This window comes from Ciconia boyciana, chromosome 4, assembly GCF_034638445.1.
Source record: "Ciconia boyciana chromosome 4, ASM3463844v1, whole genome shotgun sequence".
Classification (NCBI taxonomy): domain Eukaryota; kingdom Metazoa; phylum Chordata; class Aves; order Ciconiiformes; family Ciconiidae; genus Ciconia; species Ciconia boyciana.
The window spans coordinates 25,722,341-25,750,002 of record NC_132937.1 but is presented as its reverse complement, the minus strand read 5'-3'; the positions used below and the strand labels follow the sequence as shown (position 1 = coordinate 25,750,002).

Below are 27,662 nucleotides of genomic sequence, written 5' to 3'. Positions count from 1 at the left end.
GAACCCCAGAAGGCTCACGCTAAAATAAAAACCAGTGAGCAAATGCAGACGATATGCTCTGAAGCATTCCTTGTAGTTAATTTCTGTATATTTTCATTGTACTTCTCCCTTCTTACAGCGGCAGGAATGAGGAAATTCACCACGAAAAATGGTTATTGACTCTAAGAGAGATTCTGCCTTATAACATTGTTTTTACTACTTTTCATAAAACTTTGTTAGAAGTATCTCATTAGTATTCTAACCTTATTTCATGATGCGTATTTTGGGCTTTCTTTCCATCATCTCTTTGAATCTAAAAAACAGCAAGTAAAACTGGGATTTTTAAAAAATTATTGATCACTTTTTAAGCTCTCCTAAGTGCATGCACACACAGAGTTGTGTCTATGTTTAAATGATTCTGTAAATAATTTTCAAGTTTGAGGAACTTCCTCTTGCCAGGTATAATCTGTTTCAGCCCTGGTGTTAATTGCTGTTCATGGGGCTCCCATAATTTTATGGAGACTCGTTGAGATGAATATTTTTGAAGATGATGTATTTTACTGATCTGAATTTGTAAATTATGTTTTTGAAGGCATATAGTCTGTAAAAGTGCATCTAGAATAGTATGTATAGACCAGAGTCTGCAAATTTACCTGACTGTCCTGTTGGAGTAAATTAGTTCCTACAAAGTGCTAAGCTGCCGTGGGTAGAGCTAATTCAGATACCTTTAGACATCTACTTCTGGAACTGTAGCATAGGTGTATCTCTAGGTGCTTGTACCATATGATGTGCATGGTTGTTTGCACTGAGAAGTTTTATATGGTAAAGGTTTTGAAATATTGAGCACTTTCTCGAGAAAGCTGTTTAAGATAATACCCCTGTGCCAGTTTAAAAGAGCAGGTCTGGAGAAACATGCAGCGGCCTTCAGCCACGTCCTAGCTTGGCTCTTTGCCTCCCCAGCAGGCACGTCTTACAGTTTGGGAGATGCTGCTTGTAAGGCACAAATCTCAGCATGAAATGAAGCCTGGAGTTTGCTTTGTCTTGAGTAACTGGGAGGATTTTTTTGTGCACCATAATGAATTAGTGCTAGGGCTGGCATTTTCTAATCTTTACAATATCCTGGTGAGAATAAATATTACCTGCTTTGAGACTGAGGTAACATAAATATGTTATTAAAAAAAAGTAAATCTGCCAGATGGGTTCTGGCAGGTTTAATTGTGCTGGTGTCCCTTTCCCTGTACCTGTACATTTTACTTCTCTTGTATTTAATCTGTCATGCCTGGAAAGTGGCAGGCTGGTGTGCTTCTGTTCCAGTTAAGGAGGGGATAAGCACTGGCAAACTATGCAGAGCTTCCTCGGATTTCAGTGCAATAGTGTAAGACAGTAGCAATTTCAAACGCATTCTGCTTATTCTTCTTCCTTAAAATTTCATAAACGTTGAGTTAAAATACTGGAATTCCTGGTGTCTGCCTCACTTATGGTTAAGCGTGACTTGTGAAAGCCAGGGTTGCAGTGACTGCTCTCTGCAACAGCTGAGAGAGGCTGGCTTAGGGCTGCAGGCAGGTGGGATGATGCTTGCTTCCTTCTTTCTGCAAAGTGATGTGAATGAGTCTTTTGACAAGTCTCAGAGTTTGAAACTAAACAGCAGAAACAGATTGGTCTTCTGCATATAGATTGTTAGAACTGGACATGAAGGAGTCACAGCTATGGAATAGAATAGAATATTTCAGTTGGAAGGGACCTGCAATGATCATTAGTCCAACTGCCTGACCACTTCAGGGTGACCACAAATTAAAGCATATTATTAAGGGCATTGTCCAAATACCTCTTAAACACTGACAGGCACAGGGCATGGACCACCTCTCCAGGAAGCCTGTTCCAGTGTTTGACCACCCTTTCTGTAAAGAAATGCCTCCTAACATCCAGTCTAAACCTCCCCTGGCACAGCTTTGAACCATTCCCACGTGTCCTGTCCCTGGATGCCAGGGAGAAGAGCTCAGCCCCTCCCTCTCCACATCCCCTCCTCAGGAAGCTGCAGAGAGCAATGAGGTTGCCCCTCAGCCTTCTTTTCTCCAAACTAGAGAAACCCAAAGTCCTCAGTGTTCCCAGTTCCATGCGAAGAAGATGACCTGAGGTCTACAAACGTACGTGACATAAATCTGAAGTTAGTCATTTTGGGGAACATTAAAACATTCAACTTAATATTATTCAGGAATGGAGGGAGGCATGTGCCTTAAGGGGCTCAAGAAGGATTTTGTTATCTCCCCCCATCACTGGACACTAAAGAGAGTGCAGGTAGGTTTGATGGGGTGAGTGAGTGGGAAAAGGTGTTGGATGAAAATTGACCAATAGCCAGACAGAGGTCCCCTCAAGAGCATGGAGAGAATTGGATTTGGATGTCACTTCAAGAAAAAGCCTTCTCTGCCTTCATGTTTGAGGGTGTTAGTATTCCTCTAGGCAGAGTTGTTGATGAGGTACTTTATGTATGTGGAACAGAGGTGGGAAAGGGATAACACAAAGGGAGTGTGCCTGCATTTCTTACAGAAGCAAAATTATCATCTCGTGCAAGGCTAGTTTCCTTTGAAACAATAAGGCTATTTTGAAATCTGAAGTTTGCCTTCATGTGACAAGCTTGGCATGCACACGCTTGTGTAACAAGTGATGCTAAATTTTTATACTTGGGGAGGCGGTTTCAGCTTTTAAAATAAAAATAGAGAAGTGTAGGGCTTTAGTAGTTTCATTGTTCTTTCACATACGCCTGTGCTCTCCACCCCCTTCTTTTGTGGCTTAAAATAAATAAATAATACATTGGGTCACTGGCAAAAGATGTTTTGAGACTTGCTTTCAATGCTGTTTCAAGAATATATAGCAAATGCAATTCCAGACTCAGGTGAACAAATAGGAAACTATTCATGGCCCCCAGTTTCACAGTACTCTGAAATAACATAGTTTTTAAAGGATGCTGATCTGTTTGGTGGGGTTTGGTTTGTCTTGGTTTTTTTTCAAATTTTCAGAGTTTTGAAGTCATTAGTGCTTTCTGCTGTCCTCCACAAGAAGAACTGGAAGCTTGCCTTTTCAAGCTGAGGTTCAAATGAAAGATGATCATTGTATATCTACCATTGCTTGAACTTTAAGAAAATACCAGATACTGAGAGTTGGCAAAACCATGGCAAATGGATAATTCTGAATGTCTGAGGGATTTCAGGAGGTCAGGAAAAGGATTTCTTAAGACCTCAGATTTTTTTTAACGGCTGTTGCTCTGCCAGACTCTCTTTGCACTAATTTGTGATTATGGTGAACATAACTCTTCTTATTAACATAATTTTCTTAGGATTCCAGTTTATTCTCCAAAGAACAGTTATCAGCTTTAAAGTTCTGCGAATCTGAGCAGGCATTGACATTCTCTTTAGATTTAGGCAGATCATGTCAGGATAGATGAGATTACAAAATCCCAAAATGATTAAAAACAATCTTTATTGTTAGGAATAACTATATCATAGGAATAACTATATCAATTTTTAAAAGGAATATCATAGATAGGTGTTCAAGACATGAACTCCCATTCATCTCCAGTCACTAGTATGATAATGACTGGGCTCATTTCTCTTTACAAAAACCTGACTTTAAAACCCTGCTTAGTCCTTTGAATGCCTAATGATACACACTGAATATATCCCCTGACTTCTGATAATAGTGTCTGATGACCTTGTCAAGTATAAGAAATTTAAAGCATTGAAAACTGTAACCTTTCAGACTGTGAGCATAGCCGTGCCTATCTCCTTCACTGCACCTGGAGGGGGTTTTTCCCCCCATTTTATTATGTTGGTGCATTTTGTTACGAATGCACCTGAGGTTGGATTTTTTTTGGTGTAATTTCTGCAGAACTGTCTGGAAAGAAGCAGCCCTGTAGTGGGTAAAAGAAACTTTTACATACCTCACCTCCCTCCCCACTAAATCTTCATTACAAAAATAGCTTCTCTTTCATCAAGAAATACCTCCACAGATGAAGAGGGTATTATAAAATTACTCTTTGTTCCCCTAAATGTAGGTTTATTATGTCCTACTGCTACAGTTGGGTCATCTCTTCGGTGGACAGGCCCTTGGTCACAGTGACCTTGCTTGCATTGTGTGGCTTTCTCTGTCAATCTGTCACCTCTCTCTGTTGGTGTCCCTGGTGGTGTAATCCTTCTCTTTGAAAGCTGGCCAGTATAAAATCGGGTACAGGGCTGGCTATAAAGAACTGCTGTCTGTACTGTCCCCAGGCTCCAGACTTACATTTCATTTTCTATAGCCACTTTCTGGTATAACAGTAATTCTACTGGAACACCTGTGTAAATTTTCACTTGGATATTAACTACATTAACAGCTTTCTAGAAGTCCATGATTTTGTCAATTTGTCATGTTGCAGGTTTCATTAAGATTGCATTTTAACACTGGTACTGGTGTAAGAATTCATACATATTAAGTTTCCTACTGGTATTTTCTACTTTATTATTTTGCTACATGTCTTAATTTAATCTTTTACCCTCTTCCCAAGACAAAACCAGTACTTTTTCTCAAAGCTACCTCCACAGTGAGTTTTCCAAGCAAATTGCAAAACTGTTAGTTCAAACATACATCAGATATAGGATGTCATCTACATGAACTAAAGGGATTAATTCTGCTCATCTAGCGTCATATCTAGCGTCATATCTAGCATTCAGTTTTAAAACCTGATGCAAATCAGCAGTGATTCAAGTCGGAGACTGACGCTCACAAGGAACTGTGGATTGAGTTGCTTTATTTTCAACTTATTTTTAGAGCACAATGGAAGTATTCATATATCACTTGTAATCGTGGTTACCAGGAGTGCCATATGGGGGGTTTTATAATGCTTTCTTCAAGAATTAACCTGTCTGCCTTATAAAAGTCAAGAAAAAAATACTTCATTTCAATCCCCTGCCTCCCCTCCTTTTAATCCATCAATTTTGGGGTAAAAATATCTGTCAAGCACAACTTCAAACTGATCTGAGTCTGCTTTCTGTGCTCAAAAGTTCCCTCTAACCTAGCTGGTTTGTTGTTTTTTCTGAGTACTCTCCGCAGGTGTCTCATTTATTACTGTGTCTTCTGTGATCTGGACCATCAGGATTTCCTTTCTTTAACACTTCTATAAATACTGCCGTTAGACAGGAATCTGGTATTTCCCCTTGCCTTCGTGTGTGTTTCATTCCAATTTGCTGTTAATTTTTCCAGTGATTTCTGAACAGATCATATGCTATATTTTATTCTTCTGCAAATTTTCTTCAATTTTACTGATCTTCATGTTGTTGTCTAAGAAATCTTCCACGTCAGTACCAGTTTTACCTTGCTACGTTCATCTAGAATACTTGCTTTTAAATGGGACTTCAGGGTGCAATTAGCCATTGTAAAGTTCCTTCAGTGCTTCTTCTACTACTCTGACGTTTAGTGTCCTCTGGGATACCTTTTATATATTTTGTTTTGCTACTGTACTTATAGTCTTAATTGGGGATCAGCGTCTTTCATTCTTTTACCATTCTTTTATTTCTTCAGCAGTTTGCTCAGTGCTTTTACTATGTCTTCTCTCCAAGAAGCCTCAGCTAGTCTGTCGTCTTTTACTTTGTAGCTTGCTTAGTTATTCCTAGTAGATGCATTGATCTCAGGAACTTCTGTTGTGTTACTTAACAGAGCAGATGACAGACATGTACGGGATGAGATTTCTTAGTAATCAGAAGTTGAGAGACCAGCATCGTTCTGCAGGTATTAACCTATATCTCAATGTTAGGTACACATTATTTTAACTTATTAAGACCTGGTGTAGCTGTATGTATTGATGGTATTTGAGGAAACCTATTGGTACTGCATGATGTCTAGTATACTTGGCAGCTGTAGAGATTAGAAACAAGAGGCTGTGCATTTTACTCGTAGTAACAGTTGGTTTGGTTTTGCTTGACACCCTGTTGAATTCCGTCTAGTTGCATGCGTGTCTTTGACCAAGTGCTGCCAACACTGAGAGGCACAGAGAGAAGAGGTTTACCAGCAGTCATGCAAGAACTCTGAGGTAACGCAGACTTGAAGTGTGAGTTACAGAATCCTGTCTCGGCACCCTCGTAACTGGGCTATTACTGATATGGTCAGTGTGGGTTTTTTCCATATCCCTGTTTTTGTTAGGCATTGGGTGCTGTAAGGTGGCTGTGGGTTAAGTGTCAGCTGTAACGGTGTAAGGTGGCCGTGGGTTAAGTGTCAGCTGTAATGGAGAGAGGAGCTGATCCAGAAGCTGTGGTTGTAGTGTTGGGGCACTGGAAGCTCTGGCAGTTGACGTGTTGGCTGCAGCAAGGAGGTGAGACAGGCTTTCTCTGAGGCTGTTGGCATGCAGTTTGTGCTGATTTGGTTGAAGGGGTTGCTAGCCTCAGCTCTTTGTCCTATCTGCCTTGCAGCAGTTGTTCCCGTGTTGGTGACAGCTGAACAGCTTGCGGTGCACCGGCTGTACTGCTGTGTTTTGCAACCAGGTGTATTGGGTGAACCAAACTGCTGGTTCACCTTAAGAAGTAAACTTCAACTGTTTGGGAGCTGAGGTGGGAGCAGCTCAGCCAGCACTGCTGCAGGAGCAAGCCATGCTTTTGGAGGAGTTATGTGTTTCAGTCACCCTACCTTAATTCCCTGCAGAAGATCTCAACAGCCCAAGCCTGGAGTTGGGGGCTGTGGTGCATGTGGGCTCCCAAAGCAGCTGGGTGACTGCGCCTGTGTACTCACACAATGTACCCGACCGTGGTGGGAGCGCAAGGTCTGTCCTGGAGTGCCAGCGTGCACTGAGTGCACGTGGTGTGATGGTGTGCACTGCTGTGTGGTGAATGCTCTGCTAATTCTGGTCGTTGTTTCCTTAATGAGGAGCAGAAGCACCTGCTTCGTAAATATAGATAATCTTAGAAAAGATTATCTTAGAAAATCTGGGGTTTTATTGTACTAAGGATTCATTATGCAACAAAAGCTCGTGGTGGGTGTTTTGTGGGGTTTTTTTTAGTGTGTGCATTTGTTTTCTTAAAAGGAAGGCTTACTTGAACGTTCATTAAGAATTTGAGTCAGTTCTGACTTTTTCTGGTTGAACATATTCGAATGCCAGGAAGAGACTTTCAAATTATAAGTTATTGGCGAGGACTAGATTTAAGATTTTTACGCATCAAAACATGTGGAACAGGTAAAGGTAGTGGAATGAATACTTTCATCCTTTCCCATTTTAACTGAACACAGTAAGTGCATGCTAGTAATGATTTTGTTATACAACAAATGTAGAATTATTTAGAAACTTAAGAGGGTACATTGTTGAGTATTTTTCCCACAAGAGTAGAAAAGTATTGTTTGCTACATGTTTAAATTACTGTGCATTTTTCACCTGAAGTTAATTTTTAAAAACGGAATTGGGTGAGTCAGGATGAAAAGGCAGATTATAATACAAGTTACTTTTGATAGTCTTCTCTCATTTTCTGCAACCCTTTTGGGAAGGTTAATGTTGAATCCTATAAGGCTGCCTTAATGTCCTTGCTCTGCTAACAGAGCTCTAATTCTGCAGTTGTTTCAGATAAGTAAGGCTTTTCTTTCCGTGGACGTACAAACCTGTGTATTTCGTCTGGAGCTGCTGAATTACTGGGACTTAAAAATTAGATGGTTTATTTAGTTGTTGCAATCTGAGCCTGATTCTAAGTAACAAGTTTCTTAAAAGCTTCACTGTGTGTTTTATTTATAGACTTCCAAACAGAAGAAGTTTAATATTAGTCAGATATATTCTAGTCACTGAGAGTTTATGTAACTGCAATGTAAAGAATTGCCTAATTATGACTGTTGGAAACTCTGTCATGTTACTTGAGAAATTTGTTGAAGAATGATCACAATGTTGCATGGTTGGCTTGCTGAAACATACAGTGCAGAGGAGCCAAATGTCATCAAAAGTCTTTGGAAACTGAGGAGTGGCATCACAACTGGAAGAAGGGTGGGGAAAGAAAAAGAAAAAAAAAGTCAATGTGCTGGATTAAGGAATAAGTTGCAGTAGGATTACTCAGACTATTCAATGATATGTTTTTGTCTGATTTATTAATTTTTAAAGAAACTTAGCCAATTCCTTGACCACACTTACACTTACAGATATTTATTTTCTTAGGTGTTTTAACTATTCTGTATAGAACATAATCTAAATTAATGAGCTGTGTACAATGTGATTTGGAACTTTACATTTGGAACAAGAAAGTTGTTAATTTCAAATTCTGTTGGAATGCACTGGGTACAGAGATCTTTAAACAATGGTGGTAGTGATGGTGGGGACCACGTATGAAGTTGTTTGGATGTGTGCTTTTAAAAACTGACTCTGGGATCGATGAGTGCTCATGTTTTTACTTGAGTATAATCATAGGGCCGTCCGAAAATTCAGTCTGGAAGGGACCTTAGGAGCTCTCTAGTCCAACCTTGTTCTCAAAGCAGGGTCATCTGCGTGGTCACAGCAGGTTGCAGTGATACTAGATACTTACAAAGTGTGAACGATCACCTTAACTGTCCACATGCAGTCCCCCAAAATTCTAATCTCTTGCTCAGTCTCTCTCATGCACCCATGCAGCCCCTGTCGCTGGCAGCGTGGATTAGAAGCAGCCCTTGGCCCTTTGGAGCATGTGAATTTGGGGATCTAAACCACCTCTCGTTGGAGATCTAGCTTCTGTAGCTTCACGTGCACCCAGGCCATCCCCTACGATCTGCTAAGGCGTGTGCGCACACACGCACAGAGCTGGGACGGTCAGTCTCCTGTCTGGCACCCGTGGTGTCCCACGGGGAGGATGCCCTGCCCAGCCAGAGGTGGTGATGCCAGTGGGGCAGCTTCTGGCAGTGTCAAACCAGGGTTTGGCTGCTGCTTTTTTCTGTCTGCACTGTTTACAAAGTAAAAAATATTGTGCTTCCATTACACTTGTTTTCAAGTTGACTTCTCTTTTATTCAGAAGTCTTTTCATAATCCACTGGTTATTATTTAATCTAGCTCATAGTCATCTTCCTCCCCAGCATTACCAGGATTTGGTTGAATAGTACCCCGAGTGCCACTTTGTTCCGTGATCATGGGTTTGGAGGATCCCATAATTTGGGGAGGGAGGGGAATAGAGAGGAGTGTTCATGGATGTTCATGTCTCAAATAGATGCACCATCCAGGTATATCCATGATATCTGCCATGCAGAATTGAATGGATAAGCTGAAATGGTAAAGCAAAGCAGACTTCTTCGTTGGGGGGGGAAAAAGAGGTGTATACCCTCTTGGGTTTTGGTTTGAATTTGGTTTGGTTGAATCTGTATATTCATTTTCAGTTTTCGGTAAACAAGGTTTCAATAATAAGCATATTCTTTTATGGTGCTCTAGGGTATCAGGTGCATCTACCATTCTTCCCCTTTCCACCTTCCCTGAGATTACTAACAGTATTTTCTACCCACTAAAATCTCTTTAGTGAATCACGTGCCCACTTCCTTCTATGCGATGTGTGCTGTCACACGTCATGGTTGTGCCTTCGCGGCTCTTCGTATTGACTGGACCTGCATCTAGTCCTTCCCTGGCTCAGCTGTGCTCTCACTGGTGGGCAGCGTGCCAGTGCTCCTTGTAGCGTCTAGTGGATAGGAAGGTTACAGCTGCTACAGGTCAGTTACAAGTCCTTCTGTAAACCTGATCAATTGTATATAGGTGTTAAGAGTCCTGCGGTAAAACCATGTGAGGGACAGAGTATGGTAACATATACTGAATTTTGCTTGGCAGATCAGTTCTGATTGGTGAATAGCCTGGTAACAGGCACTTTCCAGATAGGGAGAGCCATTGCTCGTTGCCTTTAATATGCCCTTTAGGTAAAACGCCTGAGATTAGGATTGGGTAGATGGTTTCCACTGTACAATCTCTCTACGAGAAGCACAGGCAGGCTGACTGTATATATTTCGGGGTCATTCTGAATCTTTTGCCTTCATTTCTTGGGCTTCTGTTGTTCTTTCTGGGAGACTAGAAAGAACTGGTCTGGTTAGACATGGTGGTTTGTGTTTGGTTGCTTTTGGTTTGTGTTTGGTTGAGTTTTGTGGTTTTTAGCTAAATCAACATCTGAGAGCAGGTGTTCTAGTGAGGGATCCGTATTACTGTGTTTTCATGACTAGAGCAGTTGAGCGTTTTGCTTGGATTTCAATGGCAGTTACCTTTCTAAAATAGGGGCACGGCGTTTCCAGTTACGGGCCTTTGAACGTGCAGTGAACTTAGTTTGGTAGAAGGCTCCTAGTCTCACTTGTGTTTTCATTATGGAGATGTTTCACTATCCTTGGTCTCCTGTGTCTCTGCCCAGAAACAAGTTTTGAATTGCTGAAGTTTTGCAGGTAATGCTAGAGTTCAAGAGGATGAGCCTTCACTCATGATCAACAATAGAAGTTTAAAGATGGCATGGCACCAGGGTATAAGAGGAATATCACAAAGAAACTGTAAAAACCAAACAAACAAACCCCAACCTTAATTATTGTAAACTTGGCCTTTTCTTTAACAACACTTCTCATGAAAAGGTCTTTGAGCTTATGAAGTCTTAAGTTCAAAGTGTCAGAGTATGTTCCTAGCATAAAAGAAGTGATTACTTATTTATTGTCCATTAATGCCTCTGCAGCGGCAGTTCTTTAATGGCTCCATCTTGTCAGAAAGAGTATGCTCTTTAACATTGACATATTCTGGCTATGAGGTGTGTTGTTGTTCAAGCACAATTTTGTAGTTTTTGGAAGTTTTGTTTGGCAGTCTTCTTGTAAGAATCAATCAGGTGCTTTATGGGAGGGAAGCAAAATCCTTGTGGAAATGTAACATGTAATTTTAGCAGTATTTGGAAAAGAGACCTGGTTAGAGAAAAGTTGCAGTAAATATTTACATTACCTTGATGCCATTTACCAAGTTTGTCCAGGATAATAATGAGAAATAATGGAGAGGCTTGCTCTCTGGAGATTACTTCTATTATCTGGCACTGTGGGGAAGGAAGTCCGGCAATGTCTGAGTTTCCCTGTTGCCTGAGTAGCACAGGTGCTGCGATGCTATGGAGATCGGAGGACACGGGCACCTGGCTGAAGTGCCAGCTCTGGATCCGGTGAATTCAGCATCGGCCCTGCTGGGCAGAGCCGGTTTTTGCAGGCACCTTGGAGCATCTGCTTTCTTCTTCTTGGCATTTTCTTTTTCGGTGGGTGTATTAGCTGAGTCACAGCCCTGTTCAAATGTTTGGAAATTACTCAGTTCAGCACTGTGCTGAAACTAGCAAGTCTTCCTGAACTCTGGAGGGCTAGATACTGCAGCAGAAAGACACCTGAGTCATCCCATTTTTAAAGTTTTTTTAAGATCTGCTGATTTAGAAATGATTTCTCTTGCTATATTTCAATTTAATTCAGACATTATCTTCACTGAAATTAGATGTGATGGAACCCTGTCCCCAGTGGAATTGACTGAAACCTGTAAGCTATAACAAACTGTCTTGTTGTCACTAAGACCTTCTTTTGAATTGACTAATGTGAAAACACAGCTTTCTGTGAACAAAGATGTAGCTCAAGAGGATTGACTGAAATGCTTCCTTGAGCATTTGGCTTCTGTAATGTCTTAAACAAAGAACTAGTGTGTATGGTGCTTGAAAATAAGTTTCAGTCTGTGTTTTATGTGGACACAGAAGATACTTACAAAATCATGAGTCTGGGTATGTCTGATTTTAGCTCTTGCCATAACTCAGTGTGATTGCCATGATACTGCATCCTAATGAAGAAAAATTAGATGATTTCCTGTAAACTTTTGCTGGGTTAGTTAAAACGATGCGGTGAGAGAAGCAACCTAATAGACTTCAACAATATTTATTATTTACAGCTAATTCCAAGTGAAGAAGCAAACTGTTACAAATTCAGTGTTCTGTTCTGTGGTATCTGATACTCATGTCCTTCTATTTTCTGATGGCGTGAACAGAAGTTGTGTGTGTGGTGATTATTCTCCAGATAACTAAATTCTTTTAGGAAATGTTGTCCTGGAAGCTACAATCTCTGAATGAGATGCTGTCTCTGCCACTGTTGCTAAATGAGTTTGGCTTTCTGATCCTTCAGTTCCTAGACCTTTCACATGAAGTTTTACAGCTCTTTAGGGCAGATCATGAGTTCAAAGCACAGAAAAAAACCAACCAACTGTCAGATTTGTTTAGGCAGCTGCAGCTTCCAGAGTTGTGAATGAAATGCTGAATTTAGCAGTATGCAAAGCAGATAACATGTCTTAAACAACTTTTTCTATAAGCTGTCATCAAATCACATCCGTCACAGCTTCTGGATAAGAAACTGTAGTGGTAAATCTCAGGTCTTCTTCCTTTTCCTCTTTACTTGTTTCCTTATGTTCTATTTAACAGTTTTCTTTTTTCTTTTTAAATGCTCATTGCTATTCAAAAAGCTAAAAACAAAAACAAAAAACCAAACTGGCAGTGCATTTCACGTGGCTTAAAGATGTCCTTAACAAGTGCTGTTTTCTATTCATTTGCAATGTTTAATTTGTTGAAAGATTAAGTCAGATGGTAGACTTTAGAAAACATTAAGATGACATCATGACTTAAAAATAAAGAAATAAAAATTTCTGCCCTCTCCCTTGATGCTCCTTCCTGCCTCTGCTGTGTATCCTCTCTTTCCCAGAAGAGCAAATGGTAGCACATTTGCACGCTGAAGCGAGCCAGGGTACTGACTGGGCTGGAAAGTGACCTCTTCGTTCCCCACTGCCTGTTGCGTTTAACCCGAATCCTTCCTCTGATCTGCTCCTGTGCCAGGCATAGGTGTTCTGCTGTTGAAGAAGGGGCAGCACAAAGGCCAGAACAAGTGGCCAGGGTAGAGGGAGGTATGAGACAGCTCTATTCAGCGCAGTGTCGACTTATGTTGGTTTATAGTATCTGTCCAGCTACGTGTTCATTTTAAGTAAATGAATGCATGTGAGTAAACAGTCTCAGATATCTAATCGTTCGGATGAATTCCCGCCTCACATTCAGGAGCGAGAACTTTGCTGGTACAGTTTAGTCTGACTCAGTCTGTCCCACTTTTAGAGTGGGAAGAGATGTCAGTAGTCTGTTCAGGAAAGGCAAAATTTTATTACTGAAATTTGTAACAAACTTAATTATTTCTTGGGGGTTTTTTAAAAATATATCTTAAAAAAAAATCTGCTGCCACCTTCAAAGTTCTTCATTTTCTGTAGATAGAAGATTCATCCAGGATATTTTAGGATTAAGAAATGCTAGTATTTCTCACGGTTCGTGAAAACAGCATTGCCCAAGTATGGATTGATAACTCAAAACTGGGAGGGTGTTATTCCCACCTATTTAGCATTAGAGAATCTTTTCTTTAAGAACCTCCGCATTTTTCAAGTATGCATAGCTAGTAGCATTATGTGTAGATGTAGGTCCACCTATACCCATATGGTCTTTTTGTTTCAGTTTTACATGTGACTGTCAATGTCCTGTGCAGTAAAATTGCTATCAAAATAATACTCTCTAGGCTCCGATTCCAGAAGTAACTGAGTGAGGTTTTATAATTGGCTTAAGCTAAGCTGAGTCCATGCTTCCTTTGAAAGTGAGGTCCTACCCCTCCCCTTATCCCAGCTGTGCGTTTCTTTTCCTCCCTATCTTCTGGGAACTTTTATATCTGAAAACTCTTACTTTGTAATTATTACTGCTGTTATTTCTGTAGTGGTTTTTTCAGTCGCATCTCCTGTTCGATGTGATTGACTAGCTGTGATGCAGGACTATGTGGCCAAAGGTGAAGGAGAGGATAGGCTAACGTCAGCAACAGACTTAGACCAGCTAAAACTGAAGGCAAAACTACATTCTTAGATGTGGACTTAAGTGTCTAAGCATTGAATTAAGACTAAGGGCCAGACCTGCAGAAAAGCTTTAATGTGAGACCCACAAACATGCCTAAGTGCTTCTGTGGGTTCAAATGTTAGCAGTCAGTCTTAGTTTATTAATGTTCTGCAGTGTTGGGGTTAAGACTTCCATTTCACAGCCCTATAAGGTCCTTAGTTTTGCCTTTTAATCCTTCTTCTTCCATACAAACTTCTTTCTTCACATTGGCTTATGTCAGAAAGGCTCTGTTTGATTCTGCCCCCACACTGCAAACTGCAAGCTTCAATGAATATCTGTTTTTTTACTGCTTCTTGTAATAGGCTATTTTGCCAGTAAATATTAGGCAGCACAGTACATTAAGCAATTCAAAGTAGTATCAGCATTTCTTTTTAATCACAGTGATGCTTTGTTTTCTTTTAAACCTTGGTGCTTAATGCTGAATTTAATTGCCATTTAAGTAGATGCATTTGTGTGCATCTAGTGATACAATAAACAATCCAACATGATGTCTTGTTTATTCTTACTTTATTTTCACCTTACTGTGCTATTTTATTTTCCAAGTAAATTAAGCATCTAATATAATGACACTCAACTGCTGCTTATTCTGTAGCAACACTGTCACAAAATTGTTTTTTAAATTTAAAAAGCATCTGAGAAACATATTTGAGAGTGTCTGAATCTCTGAATGAAATGATTGGTAATCTGAATGTCTGTTGTTTATCCTTCCTTCAAGAAACCCCAGACTGGCATCCAGTTGACTGTGCTGCAGTCTTGAAAGGGAAGCATCGGAGTGGTTGAGTGTCTGGGTTTTACTCTTCCACCCATTTCCTCTCTTCAAGCAGAGGCACTTGTTCCAGTTCTGCTTTCTGACATTATACCTGTATGAAGGTATTCTGTTTCTGCAGGGTGTTTTTCTCCCAGCTGGGTCCTTTCAACATAGAATCATAGAATTGTAGAATGGTTTAGTCTGGAAGGGACCTTTAAAGGTCATCTAGTCCAGCCCCCCTGCCATGGGCAGGGACATCTTTCACTAGACTGGGTTCCTCAGGGCCCCGTCCAGCCTGGCCTTGAACACTTCCAGGGATGGGGCATCCACAACTGCTCTGGGCAACCTGTGCCTGTGTCTCACCACCCTCATCATAAAACATTTCTTCCTTATGTCCAGCCTAAACCTACCCTCTTTTGATTTAAAACCGTTGTTGCCCCTTGTCCTGTCACTACAGGCCCTGGTAAAAAGTCTCTCTCCAGCTGGCTTGAAAGCCCCCTTTGTATACTGAAAGGCTGCAAGAAGGTCTTCCTGGAGCCATCTCTTCTCCAGGCTGAACAACCCCAACTCTCTCAGCCTGTCCTCACAGGAGAGGTATTCCAGCTCTCAGATCATTTTTGTGGCCATGCTAGTTTATTCTGCAAAAGAAAGGTTATATTTGAATGTATTATTTGCGAGTACTGTGGAAACTACACTAGCATGCTTAAGGTTGCTGTAGCATGCAAGATTCCCTTCCTCAGATCTTGTGGAGTCCTTTAACGTTTAGAGCTCCTGACAGATGTAGTATTCTTCTACTGGTACTGGGAAGGATCTAGCGGACTGTCGTCCCATACTGCTGTCACAGAGCCTTCCTCCACATCACCCCTCACTGACAGCTACTGTCTCCCTGCTGAAAGGAATTAAAGCACAGATTTGGAGGGTAGAAACCTGCAGCACAGCAATAGTGATAAGCAGCTGGAGTTGGGGTGAAAGCAGTGACCTCTTGTAGTGGCACGTTTTATATCTGAAAGGTGTCTGACATAGAGCGCTGTATAGTCTCTGGAATATCTCTACTTCCTTCTCCTTCTGAAAAGAGGAAGAGGGGTTGGGGGGGGAGATCTGGGGCCAGATTTGTCTATGCTGGCTGGTTCTGGCACGGTGGGCAAGACTTTCCCTAAGTGCAGATAAACTCTAACGGAAAATAGCTCTAGTGGTGGTTCTGCTTACTACTCTGTAGAGCTCAAGGTAACAGTTATAATGCCACATAGCTGCAAATTCAATGTTCACTCTGCTTCATTGACCTTGGAAATTGGATCTGAAGGGAGGTTGAAGCATTTGTGCAAACCTTTATGATAGTGTTTGATCTTCAGTGACCTGGTAATGAGAGGGGCCTGAAAAACTGGAGCAGGTTCAGTGTGCTCTTCAGTATGGAAGGTTATGTATTCAGTATGGAAGGGTATGCAGAGGGCAGGAGCATCTTCTTCATTAAGAATATCCAGGATGCAGGTGAGGGGCTCAGTGCCAGTGGCTGGAGCAGGGCTGCTGGTCACAGTCTGGGTGCCGGCTGTTGGGGACAGAGTGAGTGTCTGTATCTCCTCTGGACCTCGTGTGCGTGGGAGAGTACGTGTGGCATTCACTAGCGTACCCCAAGCTGGACTAGCCAGGGAGTAGGAGGCCCTGGGTCCAGGCAAGGGTGTCAGATGAGGAGAGGGTCCGTGACAGCATTTGGGGGGGGACCTACAAGTGTGGGTTGCCTGAGACGAGTATACAAGCATCTGTTTGCAGCGAGCACCACAGTGGACCAGCTGGTGAGGAGGAGACCCATGGTGTGGGTAGGAGAGCTCAGGATCTGGGCAGGGGTATCAGATGGACAGAAGGGCCATGCTGGTATCACTGCTGACACCATGCAGCTCGGTTTTATGGTTCAATAAAATTGGAACCACTTCTTCAAGATAATTTCTGTTCCCTTTCCTGTCAACCTCAAGTAGTTAGTTCCAATGAGTCTCTTCTAAAACCCACGGCTCAACTTTTTTCTTGACTCTTGTTGTAAATGGACTGCCACATGCATGCTCCTGAGCAGAAGTGTATGCAAGCAAGTGGCTTTTGTCCATAGAAATGGGACAAAGCTGCAAGTTAAATTATCTTTAATGCTACGGTCAGTATTTAATTGCAGGTATTCAAACACTTTCAGTAGCTTGTTACAGGTACTAGGTTTCACTGAAAACACTTTCACTAGAAGTGTTTAGAGCTGCTATTGTTATTCATTTAAATGACGTTTTTGTACTGAAATTATATTTGGCTGTAAAATTACATTCCCATTAAATATGACATCATCTTTTGCAGTGACCCGTATGTGAAACTTTCCTTGTATGTAGCAGATGAGAACAGAGAACTTGCTCTTGTGCAGACAAAAACTATTAAAAAGGTATGTATATACTCTTTTTTATTCTATTGTTTTGGACATATTAAGAGTACTGGAACACAATTCTGTAAGAGAATACAACACTTATTTAAATTGTTGCACACATGTATAGCAACTGAATAATGTATTTTTTTCAAACCAAAATAAGAAAACAAGTGTATGCATCTTCAGTGTGCATGATCTGTTGACAGAAAAACAGAAGAGAAAAAAATCCTAGTATGTTGCATATTATTCTCTAAACTTTGGCTTATCGAATCTCATTACATCATTCACTGTTTCTTTAATCAAAGTCATATATTAATGAAAGACATAGCTGAAATAAAGAATGAAGAAACTCTGTTTTAATTATCATTTATTTGCCTTTTAGCAAAAATGATCATTCTTTAATGTTCCCTTTCAAAATTTCAATTTTCAAAATATTTTCCTAATATGGGAATTTCTAATAGCCGAATGACAGAAGATATGCTGTAAGAAAAGCCTGGAAATGCACTGAAAATGTTTTCATTTTTAATTAGAATCCATAATTTAATTTTATTTGGTTTCTTAATTTCAGTCCACACACACAAAAATTCCACCAGGGATATTTGTCATCATCAGGTCCCTAAGAATTTTAATTTTTTTTTTTAATTTAGTGGTAGTGATGGCAGAGAGGGAAAAAAGTCATAACCTGTATGAAAAGTAAAGGAAAACCAATGAGTTGTCATTTTTATGAAGATATTCCGAATCAACAATGATTCAACTGAAATTGTTATTGCAAAACAGAACAGTGAGGAAATTTGGGTTCTTGAAAACACAAAATAGAATGATGCTGTTCTAAAATCAGAACATTAGGTGTCATGAGAAAACCAATGTGAAATCTTGGAAGCATAGAAGATTGAAGCAGAACTTTTCACAGGACCCAGGGCATGTTTGACGTTGGAAAGTAAAAGTAATTTTTGCCAGATTTCCTGGTTAACCATTGGTATCTGTTTCATAATAGCATTTTTACATTCACTGACTCCTCCTAAATACGTTCTTTATAGCCCATCTAGCTTAGTTTTATGTAAAGTTTTTAGACATTAAAATTTGTGAGAAAAATGTTAACTTTTCCAAAAAGGAGTATTCAGCTTGTTGCTATAGTAACAACATGGACTGTGGCATTTTTTGTTTCCTTAAATAGGTTCAAGATTTATCGCCAATTCCATACAAGTATGTGGGAGGTTTTCTTACGATACGCGTATCTTGGTTTTGTAGAGAGTGTGCTGCTTGACATGCCATTTCCTGGGACGTAGTTGCATGGAATCACATCCTGCCCTTGAAATCATATGAATGGAAAATGCGTAGGCTCGATAGGTCATTTCCAGGCTACTATAAAATACCTGGCTATTATAGTTCTGGTATAATTTCAACTAACGTGTTCTTGCTGAAGTGTGAGATTGATTTTGGTTGTCTTATTATGAAATGGCAACATTCATGAGAAACTATTAAATCAGTACACCTGTGTCTGTGTACTGATAAATCTTTCTTACATTGTAAAGGGTAGATGAAAAGAATAAAATGAGTGTAGGTGAAGGTTTATTTTCTTATTTAAAAAATAATTTGGACCACTGTAGTAACTTTGGATCAATAGCAATATGGGCTCAGACTTTACCAGCTACTAAATGGGCAACTCATTTCATCTGGAGAGAGCGCAGCGGAAGTCGGAGACATTTGAACAGTTGCACCCTACGAACAGTCTGTAAAGGACATTCGCTTTCATGGGCTTGCTTGCAAAATGTATGCTTCAAGAGTCCTGAAAAATAATGGCTTACTGAAAAATAACTGTCTAGGCAAGTCCAGTTCTTGTAATGCTTGTTTATTGTCTTAAAATAATATGGTGGCTTCTGCAGATGCCTGAGGATGGGAGGGAGATTTTCGTCTTTCACCTTTCACTTCAATGTAATGGAAGAATTTCAATGTGAGGTGGTATGAGTCTAGACGGTCTAGATGTTGGAAGGGACCCCTGGAATCCTGAACTGTTCTGTAACGTTGTGACTAAAACTCAAGACAATTACGACAGCCGAGAGGCTGTGAGGCAGGTCATGAAGGTACAACGATCCTTTGGCTTTCGAGAGAAATCCTTTGTAGCGAACCCGTGAACTGGGGGGAAGGGAGATAGGAAGTGTGGTATGGATATAGGACTTTATTTTTTCCCCTTGCTTCTTAGGAAATGATGGTGATCACATCCAGAGTTTTATTCAATTTCTGATTTATTTTTTTAATTAATTAATTTTTTAGATTAATTTTTGAATCTTATTAGAATAGCATTGTCCTTATTTGAAAGGATGTTGCTGGTATAAAGGCATGATTACTAAAGACATGGCATATTTGGCTCCTCCACATTTGAAATGTAATGGCTGTAGTGCAAAACGTTAGGAGAGGTTGAAATGAGAGCATTGGATTGGAAATAAGGTTGTAACATTACTGCTGATCTGAAGCAATACTTTCCAGCTTTGGATCCATGTGAAAGGAGAATAAGAAAGCTTCTGAGAAGACCACCATAAATTAAAAAAAAAGTAGTAAAGAAGCAGAAGTGTTGTATTGATTGTATCAAGGAAGAGAGAAACTCATGGCTTTAGTGCTGCCCTAGGAAGGAAGAGGACAAGGACGACAGTTGCACAAGCACCCAACTGTAGACAGAGGACTGAGGATGAGATGATGATCATCATCTTCAGTGGTGGACTTGGCAGTGTTTGGTTTACGGTTGGACTTGATGATCTGAAAGGTCTTTTCCAACCTAAACGATTCTACGATTCTATGATCTGTTCCTGGGATTGCATCTGCCTTTTTTCACTGTTTCTTGTAACTGTCACTTAAAGCCTGGACTTTCTCTGTCATTTCCATAATAGTAATATTAACTCATCTATTGGAAAGTTCTAGTTAGTCATTTCTGCTTTGAATTGTTAAATTTTATCTCAAGACTTCTGCCTTCAAAGCAGTGTTCTTCCTATGCAATTTGCAATCTCTGTTTATTTCATAAATAGCAAACATCATTAGTATATCTTGATTTTGAGTTCAAATCATTAACAAAAAAATATTGAGCAAAGTCAATCTCGGGAGTGATTCTGAAAGACACTGCCAATTATCTCCTTCAGCTCTGTAACTTTTCCTTTAATATGACAGCGTCTAACCCTGCACTAGTTTTTTATTTTTCTACTCATTTTTGCCTTTCTCAGTGTAACGGGTAACTTTCTGTGTGCACTGTCTTGCAGGAAGTGCCTTCAAGAAGGCAGAAGGGACTGCAGTTTCCCCTTTTTATTCTCCTTTTACATTACCTGTGCAGTTGTCTGATACATATCCAGCTGTAGAGCTGGAGCCTTATGAAGTGCTTGCTTACAGCCAAAGGGATTAAATGTACATTGTTTCCTTACTCTAAAAAAAATATCGGAAAAATTTCGGATTCATCTGGTATGAGCTAGCTGTGTTGAATTTCTGAGGCTTTTTGTTTTGATTTACCTCCCTCCACACATGTAATTATTCCAGCTGTAAAATTTGATTAATGCCTTGTGTTCTCTTTTGGAGCTGTGTTTTGAGTGGCCTGCTAGAAATTCTCTGTTCTTCTTTCTGCAGTAGAAAAAGCTGTATTTGCTGTTTGCCATCCTACGATCTTGTAAGATGCTTAGTATCTTTTTTTTAAATTCCAGCTACTAGCCTTGCAGTTTCATGTGTCAATTCTTTTAAAAGTCTGGATGAAGGTTATCCAGTTTCCTCAATTTGACTGCGCTGTGCACTGAAGACTTCACTTCTACGTCAGTCATGACAACTTCTGTCTTCGTACCGATCCCTCTTAGCTATTCTGCCTTTCCCATATGTAATGCTAAACATAATTTCCCATACCTAAATATGCTTATTCTCCCCATTGAGCTTCATTGCTTAGCAGCGTCATTTCTTTCCGTGTTCTTGTTTTATTTATATGGTTGAAAAACCTTCTTTGTGTTTGTTCTAATATCCTGTGGCGGATCTAACTCAGCTTGACTCTTGGCAGTTTTTATCTGTACAATACTTGCCCTTTTTAGGACGTAGCTCTTTTTGCTGATGAGTCTCTTTGTTGTTGTTTCCCTGCTAATGTCCTTTATGAAGTTATTCATGCATTTATTTCTGGAGCCTTTCTTTACAACAGTTTTTCTCCTTTGCAAGGATTCCAGTGTTTGTACTTTCTGACTTGACCTACTAATTATTTGACTTGTAAAGGTGGAAGAAATTTCTGCCAGTTACCCGGGCTTTTACCAAAATTTGTGCTGCCTAATACATCAAATAGTTCCTCAAGTTTGTATTTGTGGGTAAGCAGCATTCAAAATTAATGCATTATTGATAGACAGTAGTGTCCTCAAATTAGTACGAGACCATGCTTCATTTGTTAAATTACATGGAACCTCTCTTGCGCATAACAGCCGCATTTGATGAATACAAGTATTTTAAAAGTCACATTTTTTTCTTATTACTTAATTTTTTTTTTTTGCTGAATACATTTGTGCTCCTTAAGGTGAAAAAGCTGAAAGTTTCTCTCTGCCCCCAACCCCTATCCCTACCCTTCACCTACACTCGTTTTATTCTTTTCATCTACTGTTTACAATGGTCCTTTCTTTCATGAAATATTTTCCTGCTCTGTCATAAGATTGTTTAGGATAAACAGGTAAAACTTTTCTGGGTACAACTGTTAACCACCTGCATAGCTGTTCATATAGGTTTAGAGTTTGATCTTTTTTATACTAGTATTTCCTTTTCTCCTCCTTTTTTCCCCTAAATTTTCTAGAAGAAGGTTTTCAAACTTCAGTATTTGATTTCATTGATAATTAGTTATATATACATTGGGTTGAGATTCAGCCCCAATGTAAAGGGGAAAGGAGGATGTACAGTTGTCAGCATGACATTATCATATGAGTGCACGTTGAGCTACAATTCGACTCCTGTATTTCCATTTTGTAGGGAAATGCAGTGTAGTCAGCCACTGTGTCATGGACGTGGTAAATATATTGTATCTATATCGAGGAGTTCAGATAAACAGCCAAGATTCTCCTTCTCTGCCATAACAAAATATTGCTGGGTATAGAGCCAATTTTTACTGTCAGCTCTTCTGGTAAATCTCTGCTATGTGAGAGAATGAGGGAATGATTTGGCCTGAAAACAAAACCATTGGACATATTATACTTGTTTTTAAACTTCTCCAAATTTGAATTGCCCAAAATACTAATGTTTGTAGTTCTGATGTCTCTTTTATCAATTTGTTATTTCATGCTTGAGCTCCCTTCAGATTGCAATCTATATGCATATTTTGGACATTTTATTCTGGACATTTATTCTGGACATTTTATTCAGGTTATTAAAACAAAATTATAATCCTCCATAGGCTTGGCAGAGATTAGGGAGAGTATCATACCTATTCAAAGGAAATACCCTTTCCTTTTGTTCTTATTTTCTTTTTCTGTTTAATTTACAGTATAAAACTGTCCTTATTTTTGTAGCCCTAAAGTTGTCCTTGTGTTTAAAAACCACTTTTTTTTTCATCTGGGTTTAAGTGAATCTTGAGAATGAAACGTCTTCTGATTTTATTTCTATAGGTTCTCAGTGATTTGCCTTTTACTCATAGAATCCTACTTATACTTAACATCTCTTTTAGGACCATCTGACTCAAATATCCTCCCACGTTTGGTTTACTCAGTAGAGAATTTCTAAATAATTTGATGGCAATTTTTTTTTTTCTTCCAATTTTTTAATGACATGCTTTTTTCTCCTTTTTTTCCCTAGAAAATTGTCACTTGCATGCACATTTTGATGATTGCAAAATGGCAAACCTAAAGAAATTTTAGTATGTAAATATTTTTATTTCTTTTACAGACACTGAATCCAAAATGGAATGAAGAATTTTATTTCAGAGTAAGTTTCCCTCTACTTGCAATCATTATTATAACATGTACAATTAATCACATTGCATTTTATACAGTTGGGAAGAAGCTTATTTTTTATTTGTTGTTTATATGTTTACATAAAAAAAAGCTTGTCCAGATGTAATTGCTCTTCTGTTTCTGTAGTGATGGAATGATCAGCAGAAATTGGCATAAGGTTAATTAGGAATGGACTGTTTCACAATTTGAGATTTTATTTAGAGTAAGTTTTGAGTTAATATATATGACAAAAAATTCTTTTTACTTGAAAATGTCTTCTAGCAGAGCATGTTTGCTGTGGTTAAAATGTTAATGCAGTGGCAAATAAACAGAGTTATTTCCAAGAGCTGTATGAAATTTAAGTTGTGGCAAAAAATAATGAAATACAAATGTAGAGAAGGAAGATAGAAAAAGTAATTTTTCTTGGCCTTTATGTTACTTGCCAAAAAGGTCAAAATATGTTGGGGTTTTTTTTGTAGTTTCACTTTAATCTTTCTAGATCTTGCTTAAAATGACAACCAAGTTATAGCTAAAACTGAGTGATTTTTATCAGAAAAAACAATTTTAAGTATTTGACAGTGGTAAAGGAGGGGTTAAAATAGTGATTATCAAAACCAACATAATACAAATAAGGGCGATCACAACTTTGTTATTTAGTTGCTGAAAATATTTTTCCAAAGAATGACTTAATTTTAGTGCAGCTGTAGCTTTCACAAAAGAAGGTGAGGTAGAATTTCAGTGGTTTTTAAAATTTAATCTTAAACAGCTGCTTAAGAAAAGATGTCATCGTAGGCTGTTAAAAACGGGTATCGTATCAAACGTCATTTATAGAGTCTTCGCAATTGACTGTCTTGCTAATAGGATCTTTTAGATAGATCATTCCCACCAATGTAATTGTTAATACACAGGTTTTTGAGGTTTAAGTGGTATTTTTATTTTTAAACACGTACCAAATAGCTTTTCTAGGTTTTGCAACTGGGTAATACCTATCTAAAATCATCTTTATCTAGTGAAATATTTTGATTTTTGTAATGTACTCAGAGGGGAAAATATGGGCTTACACTTTTTTAAGTTACACAGAGTCCATAGGAACTGTCTTGACGCTGAATTATGGCTGGGCCTAAGGTTTTCTGTTGTCATCACAGTGGTTTCTGATGCTTGCACACCTCTCGTTACAGAGGTGGCTCTACCATGGGATAACTTCAGCTACCTGCCTGTAAAAATGCAGAGGAATTTTAATACTGTAATTTTACTAGAAAGTCATTACCCTAGTAAGAGAGTGTTTTATGGTGAGAAGTGTTCAAATGCCTTTGCTTCAGCACAGAGAACAAATTAGAGATTACCATCATGACCATTGCACAGGGAAGGGAAGGGAAAGGAAGTTTTCAACTGTTTATCTATCTGAAGACATTTCAAGCTCTCCTAAATTTTATCCCAACTGCATACGTGATTCAGAAACGGGTGACCTCACCCTCCGTAAGCCATCTTTATGAGTACTTGTCTCATAAACATGCTGAGTTGTAAGACAGACAGTAAGGAACTCATGTGTTTTAAAGGAAATTCATGTGTTTTAAAGTGAAATGTATTTACTCAGGATTAAGCAAGCTTGTTATGTATATTTGTGCTTCTAATTTTAACTGATATTATTCAAGGTAGCTTTTTAATAATTTACTTTTCCCTGGAACAGAGAATACAGAAAACTGCCACAATTTGTGTTGCTTAAACTACAGATAAAGCTCTGTTAAAATATCTTGAAAATCCTAAACAATAATGTGAATATATAAAGTAATACATTACCCTTTTTTGTGTGTCACAATTCTCTGATCTTCTCAAAACTGGGAAGTCCATCACTGCCCCCAAAGAACTATCAGTCCACTGCAGAATATAGTTTCTAAATTTTCTTAATTAAACAAGTTGGTCATAGTAACCTGGCTTACAAATTTTTTCTGAAAAAATGTATCAAGTGGATCAAATACTATAGAACTTTTTTCTTGTTTAATAGTGGCTGTTTTGTCTTCCTGCCAGAGTTCTTTGTTTGGTTGTTTTTTTTCCTTTTAGATATTGGCATTCTTTCTGCTTAAATTTACTTCAATGTAAATAATTTTCTGGAGGTATATTTGCTGTTTCCAAGTGTTGGAGAGTCTTCTGTTGGGTTTTCCACAGGCACGTATGATAAATGGGCTAGAAATGGTGAGCGATAGTCAGTCCAAAATATAGAGGATTGTGAAATTCTGAAAGAAATACAGTAAAACTCTTGCTCCCTACTTTTTAGTTGAGCTTTGCAGACTAAGAAAAAAAATCTGGGAGCCCTGATAGTCTATCCAGCCTGGGACTTGTTCCCTCAACACAGAGCTTGTTGCTTTGGCCAGGCCATCTTTCCTGAGACCAAGTTAGCTTTGCTGGTGTGCTCAAGGCAGCTGAAGCCCCCACATCAGTCCTTCCTGGGTGCCGCACGTACTGGGGGTGACATGAGAGAGAAGCAGCCGTGGTTTGCCCAGGGTTGTCCTCTCCAAATTCCTCTTGGCCGTATGGCTGCGTGCAGCTTGGCGGTACGCAGCAGCCATGCCTTTTCTCTTCGGAGCTTTCTGCAGTAAGAGAAAAACAGTAGCTGTCTTGCACTGAGCACAGTAAATGAGAGCTTTTCATGTTAACTGCTAGGCTATTTCTAGTTGCAGTAGGGTTTAGAAACAAAGTGTTCTAGTGCTCCAGTTTAAGTAAAACTAAAGATTTACATAAAACCTGTTAGTCCTGTTGTTTTTGCCTTGGTTTAATCACTGTATGAACTAGCACCCATATATTGTTATCATCAAGGTAATGAACTTAAAGTGACATTATTTGAATTTTCTCATAGGTAAACCCAACCAATCATCGTCTCCTTTTTGAAGTCTTCGATGAAAACAGATTGGTGAGTGCTTGTCTTGATTGGGTTTTACTAATCACAAGGCTCCATGTAACACAGCTGATGAAAATATAGCACATCTTAAAGGTGTACTTTTATCTGTTGTTTAAGTAAGTGTGCTAAGAAATGCAGCTAGAATCATAAAAAACATCTGCTTTTGGGACTAATAGAGCATTAAACACAAAAGTAGTACCCTGCTGGGTCAGACCAAAATGGTCCTCCTTAACCCAGTATTCTGAAAACCTCATCATATTCTTCCTTAGGCTTTTCCGGTGCAAACTGATGAAGTCCCAACCTTTTTAGTCACTGACAAAGCAGCTGCTTCATCCTCTGACCATTTTAGTGTCTCTTTCCTGTACCTTTTAATACTTCTGCATCCTTTTTTGGGATGTGGTTAGCAGAGCTGCACCTTGTGCTCAAGATGTGGGTGTATGAAGGTTTAAGGTAACGGCAAAACAATGCTCTCTGTTATGTTTTTCAGTTCTCTGCTTCATAACGCCCAGCATATTGTTAGTGTGTTTAGTCTTGAACTTGATTTGTCTGATGCAGTAGCTCTTCTAGAGGAGTCTTCCAACATCTTATTGCTGCTTGCTTTGTTATGATAAAGTAGAGAAGGTTTTCACATAGCCATATGTGGAGTAAGTGACGCTGTCGTTCTGAACATATTAGGGTAAATATGCCAGTGCAGTGGCGTACTGGGCAAACGACAGTTTGGGTTTTTTGTCTTCTGAAAATTGTTACACCATCTCTTTGTTTATGAGATCAGGCATTACCTTTTCTTGGTTGGGTGCAGCACAGGCTCTGCTAAACTTGTTTGCTGTGTGAAGATTAGGATCAGTGTTGTCAAGATCTTTTTATTAAAAAAAAACCCAGTATGGAAACATCTGTCTTCAAAAAATATATCTTTTCCTCTGTCTTCCTATTAAATGTAGAGCAAAGGAAAACATACTAGCTGTAATCTTCTGGGGAAAAAAAGGACTTACAGCCAAATGATTATATCCTCCTTTAGGAGGAAGTAAATCGGTAAATCTGTGACAGTGTGTATTTAGAGTGGGCTGACTGTAAGCGTAGTTATTGACATATAATGATGATAATGACCACTTGCACCATTAAAACTGTCCTATACCTTTTGAACTTAAAGGAGATCATTGGTCAGTTCTTCCCAGCTTTAAGGTCCTCTTCCATCGCCAGCTGATGCAAACAACGCTGAAGCAGAAATCCTGTAACCGTAACTGCGAGGCAGAGCATGTAAGCCCGGGCTCAGGACTGTGCTGACACTACTGTGTGGCTTGCACGTCTCTTGGGGATGATTGGAATACATTGGTGTTGGCGCAGAGGACAAGGCTGAACTCGTGGAAGAGGCTTCGCTCTGGCCCGCAGAGGGCAGTGACGTGGAGGGGGATGTCCGTGTGGACAGTGACGGGGCGGTGGTTCCGGAAAAAATTCTATACACAGTGACAGCTGAGAAATGACAGCTTTGGTACGCTCATTTCAGAGATATTGCTTAAGATTTTTAAGTTTCTGTGTGCAGTACTGGCCGTACGCTGGCAGTTGCGGTACTACTTTATTGTTGAACCGTTTTCTGTTTGTTCTTCCTGTGATCCTACTTCTGTAGACAGTCTGCCCTTGGGCTCGTAACCTCCTTGCAAAGGCAGCAACCTGTGGTTTAGGAGCCATTGTTTTCCTTTCAGAAGGTGTTCTGATCTATTGACAAAGTAAGTACATTGGGGTTTTTAGAGTAGCAGATTTCCATCGGGTTATGTTTACAGAATGGAGGCATTGAACTGATTATTTTGGCTTTACTCTGAAATACTTACTGTCAGTACTTGCATGGTTTTTATCGCAGGAACTTTGT

The 27,662-nt window shown here is 39.4% G+C and overlaps 1 protein-coding gene across 3 annotated transcripts in view; it reads left to right on the top strand.

Annotated features, from left to right (window-relative positions):
- Window positions 1-27,662, top strand: part of NEDD4L (NEDD4 like E3 ubiquitin protein ligase) — a 202,659-nt gene that overhangs the window by 66,421 nt on the left and 108,576 nt on the right. For all 3 annotated transcript variants that reach the window (XM_072858758.1, XM_072858755.1, XM_072858759.1), the window contains exons 3-5: window positions 16,930-17,011; window positions 22,862-22,900; window positions 25,760-25,813. In XM_072858758.1, the coding sequence (XP_072714859.1) occupies window positions 16,930-17,011; window positions 22,862-22,900; window positions 25,760-25,813 (175 nt within the window). The remainder of the gene's footprint in view (window positions 1-16,929; window positions 17,012-22,861; window positions 22,901-25,759; window positions 25,814-27,662) is intronic.